Raw genomic sequence first — 9,569 nt, forward strand, 5'->3', positions numbered from 1 at the left:
AACGGAAATTTTATATTGTGAATTTTAATCAAAATCATAGTCTTTTGAAATAACATATGAGAAGAAATTCATAAGAACTTGACAAAATTAATGTAGGTACATGCTTACATGTACCAATATTCGCAATCACAAAATTTTCATTTTGCAATATTTTTTATTGTAAACATATTAACTACATTCTATAACAATAATTTTAAAATTCTTCATTTATATTGTCAAATTAATTTCGTGGATAACTGCGTTAACTGAACAGTCATAAGGCACGCTAAAATTAAATTAGAGAGATTTTTATTTTAATTTAAAAATGATTCTTTTTTTAATTTAAAAATGAATAAATCAATTTGATTTTTTAATTAAATAGTTTTTAAAATGTTAATATTTTAATGTGAAAAATAGTTGTTATTATTACTATTTTTTCTGTGTACCTCACCTTTTACACATTTCCCCATTTTGTGGATTATAACATGTAATTATCATAACCGTTCTGTTAAACTCTTCCAAGGAGAAAAAAGCAATATTTAAAATTAATGTTATCTGACTTTTTAAGATTTTCATTTAATCTACTGTGACATAGATTTTGGAATTTATCATTACTGCATTTTTAAATATTGTTACTTAGTGCTACTTATAAAACTACAATCAATCTGAACTCCTTCAAATATATAAAAAGGCATTTTCTTTGAATTGTAAGATAGTCTACAAAAAAGCGACATCTATCGTAAACATCATATGGCCTGGGTTTGAATAGCAGCTGCTGCCATTACTAGAACAGCTGCTTCACACACCACTTTTAAATGGGCATCGTTGACATCAACCGTCTTGAAGTTGCACTCCCAATCCGAAAGGTGGCGCACCATTGGTGGTTAAATAAAATATACCAGTTATACTAAAAAGAAGAACAGAAATAATTGTTATACGATAGAAAGCCTTCAACCGAATTTGAATTTTTATTTTCATGTTACTTCAATTTGTTGAAATTGAGCACAAAATAGTTATCTATGGTATTTTTTTTTAAACAATATATCGGTTAATATGATAAAATTCATACCATATATACGTATGTATATAAAGAGATTTTCTCAACTATCACCCTATTGCCATCAGTTGTTGCCCAATGGTACAATATGATCCTCTATGGTTATCAAAAAAATGAAGAATATCAGCTATATCGGTACAGATTTAGGCAAAGCCCCCATACATACATACATACATACATAATTGTGGAATTTTGACAAAACAACATAAGTCGAAATATGAGATGGATAATTTTTGAAAGAGCCTATTGGTCTAGAAGAAAGATATTAACAACATACGTACATCTATTTTTACAAATTCGACAAAACAACATATTCACATATGCAAAAAAAAATCCTATAAGTCTTAAAATTTCCAAAATCCACTTTTAAAAGTGGATATTGCTAATTTTTTCTATACGAGTAGCGAATTAATATTTTTTTATACCCACCACCATAGAATGGTGACGGGGGTATAATAAGTTTGTCATTCCGTTTGTTAGACATCGAAATATCGATTTCCGACTTTACAAAGTATATATATTCTTGATCAGGGAGAAATTCTAAGACGATATAACCATGTACGTCTGTATGTTGTAATCACGCTACAGTCTTCAATAATGAAGCAATCGTGCTGAAATTTGGCACAAATTTGGTCTTTTGTCTGCAAGCAGTTCAAGTTCGAAGATGAGCTATATCGGTCCAAGTTTTGATACAGTCCCCATATAAACCGACCTCCCGATTTGGGGTCCTGGGCTTATAGAAACCGTAGTTTTTATCCAATTTGCCTGAAATTGGAAATCTAAAGGTATTTTAGGACCATAAAGAGGTGTGTCAAAAATGGTGAGTATCGGTCCATGTTTTGATATAGCACCCATATAGACCGATCTTCCGATTTTACTTCTTGGGCTTATAGAAACCGTAGTTTTTATCCAATTTGCCTGAAATTGGAAATCTAGACGTATTTTAGAACCATAAAGAGGTGTGTCAAAAATGGTGAGTATCGGCCCATGTTTTGATACATCACCCATATAGACCGATCTCCAGATTGTAGTTCTTGAACTTATAGAATGCCTAATTTTTGTCTAATTTGCCTGAAATTGGAAATCATGATGGTCGGTATTTAAGATTCGGCCCGGCCGAACTTACTGCTGTATACACTTGTTTTTTTTTTTTTTTTTCATTTGACACAGCATCTTATTTCATATTTTCTAAAAAAAATCCCAGAAATATAAAAGTTATTTTTTAATGTCAGTAGGTAGAACATAAAAAATGCTAAACAACGAATTTTAACGTCATACACATTACACCTTTAAAATCCACTTTAACTAGATTTCAACCGTCATTTGCCGTATAAAAAAGGGATTTCAAATTCACTTTTAGTAGATTTCAAGCCTAATGTCAATGGGCTATTAAATGAAAATACAATATAGCTATTTAAAGCTGAGTACTATGTTCAGTTTTCAAGCTGAAAACCAGCTTGTTTTCACAGTTACTTTTTTTAATTAACTAATTTAGAAATATACAATTATTTGCAATCAATTCCTTGGATCTTTTCCATCCATTATTTGGCAAGACTCGATCGAAATATAATCGTCTTCATAAATATATTTGTACTTTTAAATTAGTGAAAAACCCGAACATAGTACTCACTTTAATGAACTACACACAAATTTCGCTCTCCTGACAATTTTGAAAACAAAAGTCCACAAATATATACCTCCAAATTTTTACATATTCGTCCATGTTATTCTCATTTATTATCCCTACACATTCAAACTGGAAACTAGCTAATCTTTAAGCCAAGTTTTAAAGCCACATTTTAGTTGCATCATTCCCGACCATAACATCTCTTACCTTTTGGAAACATATTCGCCCATATATACAATTTCGCGGTCTTCCATGGACAAATCGTCTACTGATGGACTTATATCCGAACCCATAGAACTGAGACTCATAAAACACATAAATGATGAACGCATTCGTATGGCACTCAAAGAACAGGGGATAGATGGGAAATTTTTTGGCAAATCAATTGATTCCGCATACAGGATCACGGCACGATTATGGCTACAACTATCTATCGAATACAGGATACAACATTACCACAATGGAATAAATTTAAAATATAGGACTTACAAGTCTTGAAAATTAACTTACTGGCAGTTATCAAATTTACACTTTCGCAACCTCGTTGAGGAGCATAGCCGTAGTTTGGATAGAAGTCAGCCGTTCCTCTGGGTGTCATGTCTCCAAACACCGGATAGTCAGTATGAATAACATCAACAAATGTTGCAGCATTCGACTGTAAGCCATCTGACGAACTCGGCCAGAATAGGGGTAGAGCAGGATCCAAGCCGGTAATACGTCCTAGCGTTCCATTAAAATAACTACCAATATTACCAGCAATGTGAGCTCCCAAACTATGTCCAATAATGTGAACCTCAGCGGGGTCTATTTCATTATTCCTTAAATATGAACATACACACAGCTGTTTTATTGCAATCGAAATATGTTTGACTTTTTATTTTATACCTGAAAAACTTAAACAGCATTCTACCGAGATGCTTTCCAACACTGCCTACAGCTTTCCGCGAACTGTAATAATCCAAACTAGCTGCGTCTTTCCAGTCAACTAGGAATATATTATCCATCCCCAAAGCCAAATAGGCTAAGAAATTTGAATATACCTCTACATTAAGGTTAACTGAATTATAAATTACAAATACCTTGACCTAGCGGTTTGATGGAGTAATGAAAACGATGTCCCGTAAATCCATGTACTATAACTTTTATATTCGATTTACTTCTTAAGCTACTAACCATACTGAGGGGAAATTCCAAGCGTGTTCCATTTTCTAGTCTGTTAATTTGTGGGATGTATAAGAAAAGAAACAAAATCCTTGGCAAAAGATCCTTAACTTACATCTGCTGATAGTAGATATCGGCCTTCTGTGCTAAAGTACTGATGTTGAGTGCATCTCCACTTTGAGGAGAAGTCAGAACAGTGGCTAGCAACAATATAATATTAGTGCTGAGCATCGCTACCAAGTTCTTTCTTGATCAAGAGTTATACCTTAACTAAGCTTTCCATTCTAGTCGTTGGCAATTCTAGGCAAGGTAAAATTCGTTATCAAATACGTAATTTGAAAAATTTGCGTGTTCGATTAAAAAAAAATGAAAACGATTCATTAATGGGAATTATTCCTTGTGACGTCATATTCTCACTTATTTCCCATAAGAAAACATCACCGATGCGGTAATCGTCGTTTGGGAGCAATGACTAACATGCAAAGGGGTATAAACACTTCCGAGATTTAACAAAAAACCTTTGCTATTATTTAACCTAATAACCCATATTTGTATAGAGTTTGGAATTTTCCCATAGCACACATGAAACATCATACCAACTAAATGTGGAAGCAATTGTTGGAATGTTTTGGGTAATAGAAACAAAACAAGTATATACAGCAGTAAGTTCGGCCGGGCCAAATCTTAAATACCCACCACCATGAATCAAATAAAGGGTGATTCTTTTGCGGTTAGGATTTTCATGCATTAGTATTTGACAGATCACGTGGGATTTCAGACATGGTGTCAAAGAGAAAGATGCTCAGTATGCTTTGACATTTCATCATGAATAGACTTACGATCTGCCACAACGTCGAATTTTCAGTGAATGGGCCCTAGAAAAGTTGGCAGAAAATCCGCTTTTTTATCGACAAATTTTGTTCAGCGATGAGGCTCATTTCTGGTTGAATGGCTACGTAAATAAGCAAAATTGCCGCATTTGGAGTGAAGAGCAACCAGAAGCCGTTCAAGAACTGCCCATGCATCCCGAAAAATGCACTGTTTGGTGTGGTTTGTACGCTGGTGGAATCATTGGACCGTATTTTTTCAAAGATGCTGTTGGACGCAACGTTACGGTGAATGGCGATCGCTATCGTTCGATGCTAACAAACTTTTTGTTGCCAAAAATGGAAGAACTGAACTTGGTTGACATGTGGTTTCAACAAGATGGCGCTACATGCCACACAGCTCGCGATTCTATGGCCATTTTGAGGGAAAACTTCGGAGAACAATTCATCTCAAGAAATGGACCGGTAAGTTGGCCACCAAGATCATGCGATTTGACGCCTTTAGACTATTTTTTGTGGGGCTACGTCAAGTCTAAAGTCTACAGAAATAAGCCAGCAACTATTCCAGCTTTGGAAGACAACATTTCCGAAGAAATTCGGGCTATTCCGGCCGAAATGCTCGAAAAAGTTGCCCAAAATTGGACTTTCCGAATGGACCACCTAAGACGCAGCCGCGGTCATTTAAATGAAATTATCTTCAAAAAGTAAATGTCATGGACCAATCTAACGTTTCAAATAAAGAACCGATGAGATTTTGCAAATTTTATGCGTTTTTTTTTTTTAAAAAAGTTATCAAGCTCTTAACAAATCACCCTTTATAATAGTTTCCTTTGAAAACTCTTCGTCGTAGCGCGTTAGTTGATAATATATAGAATTTCAGGGGTTTGATGACAAATATTCAGTTCATCCAGTACGCTTCCCGAAGATAAATTTAAAGATTCTACCTATGAAGACTAGACCAGATTCTGGATTTAGAAGAGAGAGATTTGAGAGAAATCGTGCATATCGTGCAAATGATGAAATAACGCCTTGATTTTAAATCTTAAATCTGTGGATTTTTACCGTCATTATTTAAATGATTGCGAGTAGTAAAATCTGGAAATTGTACTTTCAGTTGCAAGCCATTTTCACGAGAAGTGCACCTGTTATACACTGAAAGAAGGGTTTCTTTTCTGAGAAACGAAATTTTAGACAAGCAAAGTTTCCTTTTGACACATATTTTAGAGACAATTTGCTCTAAACGAAAGTACTTTATACAAAAGGGTAATTTCGTTTGTCTAAAATTTCATTCCGGAGGAAAATATTTTTTCAAGAATAGAAATCGGTCTATATCGATGCCTTACCAAATGGACCGGTAAAAATAAACGCGAGGGTCTACAATACCAGTATATTTACATTTTCGAGCAAATCGGATAAAAACTACGGTTTCTAGAAGCCGAAGGAGTTAAATCGGGTGATGGGTCTATGGTGTGTGTCGAGCCAAAACATGGTTCGACACACACCATATTCGGTCCTAGAAATAAAAATAAAGTCGTAGAAATAAATTCGGGTGGTAACATGGACCAATACTCACCATTTTCGACACAACTCTTAATGGTCCTCAAATACCTCTAGAATTCCAATTTCAGACAAATTGGGTAAAAACTACGAATTGTAGAAACCCAAGAAGTATAGTCGAGAGATCAGTCTATATGGGGGCTATACCAAACCATGGACCGATACACCCCATTTTCGACACACCTCTTTAAGATCCAAAGTACTTCCAGATTTTCAGTTTCAGGCAAATCGGATAGAAAATATAGTTTATAGAAGCCCAAGAATAAAAATCGGGAGATCGGTCTATATGGCGGCTATACCAAAACATGGACCGATGGGCACGATTTTCGGCACACCTTTTTATGTTCCCAAAATACCTTTCCAATTCCAGCAAATCGGTTAGTAAATACAGTAAATACGAAGCCCAAGAAGCAAAATCGGGTCCTCAAATACCTCTAGATTTTAAATTTCATGCAAATTGGATAAAAACTACAGTTTTTATAAGCCCAAGACCCCAAATCAGGAAGTCGGTTTATATGGGGACTATTTCAAAACTTGGACCGATATAGCCCATCTTCGAACTTGACCTGCCTGCAAAGAAAAAACGAATCTGTGCCAAATTTCAGGACGATAGCGCCATTATTGATGGCTGTAGCTTGATTACAACAGACAGACAGACGGACATGCTTATATCGTCTTAGAATTTCTCCCTGATCAAGAATATATATACTTTATATAGTCGGAAATCTATATTTCGATGTGTTACACACGGAATGACAAACTTTATAAGTATGCTCATGTTTAATGTCATGACCCACAGATAAATTATTCATACAATTTTTCGTGAGCCACGATATTTTGCGTGATTCACGATATTGCTAATCGTGAGTGTGGATGAGACTTTAAAACAGTTTCTTGCTCACGTACATGCCTCTAATGTAGCATAGTGTTTGATACCACCATATAACCACTTATTAACTGGCATCGCTTTGCACTACATTTCCATACGTATGTCCTAAGAGGAAAGTCCTTCACTCCGGCATGCCTTCGGCCGCAAAATTTTTGTACTTTTAATTAGTATTTTGGTGGAAAAAAAACAATATATTTAGTTCTCAACTTAAACGAAAAATTACTTCGTGATAATGTAGAAGCAAATGTGAGTTTTTTCAGTGACTTAGAATCATGATTCACTTTATAATATACCTAATAAAGTACTTATGTATAAATGTTATATACAACATTTATGCCCTGTTCCTGCACTGAAAAAAAGCATGCCCGGTTCCAAAGATTTTGTCTTTACTTTAAAAATTTTCGATCCAAAGAAACGGAAAGAACCCTGCCAACTTTTTTTTGAATTTGATGGCGCTTCTGAGAATCCGCACCACGTCGAAAACAATCGTATACGACATCCAAAACTCGTCGGAAAAGCGCCGTCACTATTGAGAAGTTGTACCACGCCAAGTTACTACAAAAAAGTATCACATGAGTGCAATTATTAGGTGCCTTTTTAATAAATTTAGAACGACGCCAATAAGAGCCCCTTCAAACAATCAGAAAAAGTGCATTTTAAGATAGTTATAAAAGAATCATTGTGGTCAAGTAAAACACGATTGTTTAGATGTTTATTAATTTGATTAAACCTTTATAAATTCTTATAAATATAACATTTATACCACTATCACAACACATTTAACTTAATTTTTTTCATTAGAATGATGTTGATTTACAAGTGGCAAGTTACATGTTGCAGCGTCTATCAGCCAGTGTTTTTATTCTCGATGGAAGCAGCGTATCTGTAAAATATCTGAAAAACAATCACTTTATATCATTTGGAAAGTCAAAAATTGTTCACCAATTTACCTTTTACAATTTTAAGCTAAATAACTATGTTTTCAGCACTTTATTATCGATTTTATTTAAATAAATTATAAGAAGCTAGTTGTGCTTGGTGTTTCACAAAATATAAAATGGCTCTTGTAACAAAAGTGATGGCAAAATACTTTCATGCGAATAGTGATGGCAAAATACTATCACAGTTGGCGATTGTTGCAGTGTCACTTACGAGTCTGTGGTAGCGATGAGCATGAAATGGAACTTTGAAATGCTGGCAGGGAATACAAGTAAGGATACTTTTAAGACGCAATTCTCTTTTAAATTTGGGTTTTGTGTACTTGCTTCTAGGAAGCAAATTTTAATTTTTCGTTTTTCAGCTTTTTTTTCTTCATATGCTATCGAAGTCCTTTAAAAACGAGTTAACGACAACTTTATTTTCCAAATTAAGACTCGGCTCCCAGTAGAAATTATGCTATGTTTCAAGTAAAAAAACGTCTTTAAAATAAAATGTTGTTTTTCAACATTTTATTTTATCCTATATTTGAACGATTTTTTGCTTTGTAGTCAAGATGCAAAAAGGCAACAAATTTAAAGGCAATTTCATTAAATTTAAAGAATTTTTCAGAATTATTAAAGTCAAGTTGACCTTACCCCAAACATTTTTTCTTTCACTTAATTATAAAGATAATACGACTTCATTGAAAAGTTTATCGACTTTTGGACAAGGAAAAAAAACTTAATATTAGAGAAATGCGTCTTCTATGCTAAGTAAAATTTGCATTCGTATTTTAAAGACATGAAATCTTTGACCACACGACAATATTTTTTCCAGTGTATAAACATTGTTAACATTTGAATGAATTCTCAGGTCAACAATTTGAAAATACTCATTTTTGAACTTACAAATAAAGAAAACCAAAATCATTCGATTTCGAGTGACTGCCTTTCTTTCGAATGGGTTCGATATATACGAACAGGACATTAAAACACAAATGTTATGAAATATTTATAATATATATTCTTTTTGAGTTTTTTAAATCAAGGCTTTTCAATGTTTTCAATGTTTTATGCCATAAATATTCCAATTTTTTAGTCATTGCCGGCCAACTGCATTACATTTTGAGAATAATTATCACACGTTGCCGCAATGTAATGTAACGTGTAATGACTGTTTTAAATACTGGTAATGCAAATTGTAGTGAGATATAATTACCTAGTTTCTGCTAGGGTAGTTACGAATTAAAATTTATTAGCTATCATATGGAGCAAGTGACTATTATAGGCGACGAGACATTTTGACAACTCGTTAACATCAACAACTCTCTTATCCTGTACTCGTTGCTAATTCCTCTTTGCCCTATTTAAACAGATCTGAAAGCAATATTGTTTGAAGCTCTGTGAATATACTTTGAAAGACGCTTCATTGTTTTAAAATAGGCGCATTCATTCCCGAGAGTTTATCGTTATTATAGTGCACTTTAGGTCTGTTGAACTTACCTTGCTATAAATTTGTAGTTACCACACTATAAGTAAATCATATACAGATGAA

The 9,569-nt window shown here is 33.9% G+C and overlaps 1 protein-coding gene across 2 annotated transcripts; it reads right to left on the minus strand.

Moving 5' to 3' along the window:
* Positions 1-273: 273 nt before the first annotated feature.
* Positions 274-4,100, minus strand: LOC142236412 (pancreatic lipase-related protein 2). Of its 2 annotated transcripts, none has more exons than XM_075307644.1 (6): positions 3,940-4,100; positions 3,743-3,876; positions 3,549-3,684; positions 3,153-3,481; positions 2,871-3,093; positions 274-886 (listed from the first exon to the last, which is right to left on the minus strand). In XM_075307644.1, the coding sequence occupies exons 1-6, from the start codon at positions 4,053-4,055 to the stop codon at positions 811-813; spliced, it is 1,014 nt and encodes a 337-aa protein (XP_075163759.1). In that variant the 5' UTR covers positions 4,056-4,100; the 3' UTR covers positions 274-810. The 2 variants fall into 2 exon arrangements, with proteins under 2 accessions (XP_075163759.1, XP_075163761.1); XM_075307646.1 differs by having other exon boundaries at positions 275-886; positions 3,174-3,481.
* Positions 4,101-9,569: the final 5,469 nt, after the last annotated feature.

This window comes from Haematobia irritans, chromosome 4 (assembly GCF_050003625.1).
Source record: "Haematobia irritans isolate KBUSLIRL chromosome 4, ASM5000362v1, whole genome shotgun sequence".
In the NCBI taxonomy this organism is placed as follows: Eukaryota; Metazoa; Arthropoda; class Insecta; order Diptera; family Muscidae; genus Haematobia; species Haematobia irritans.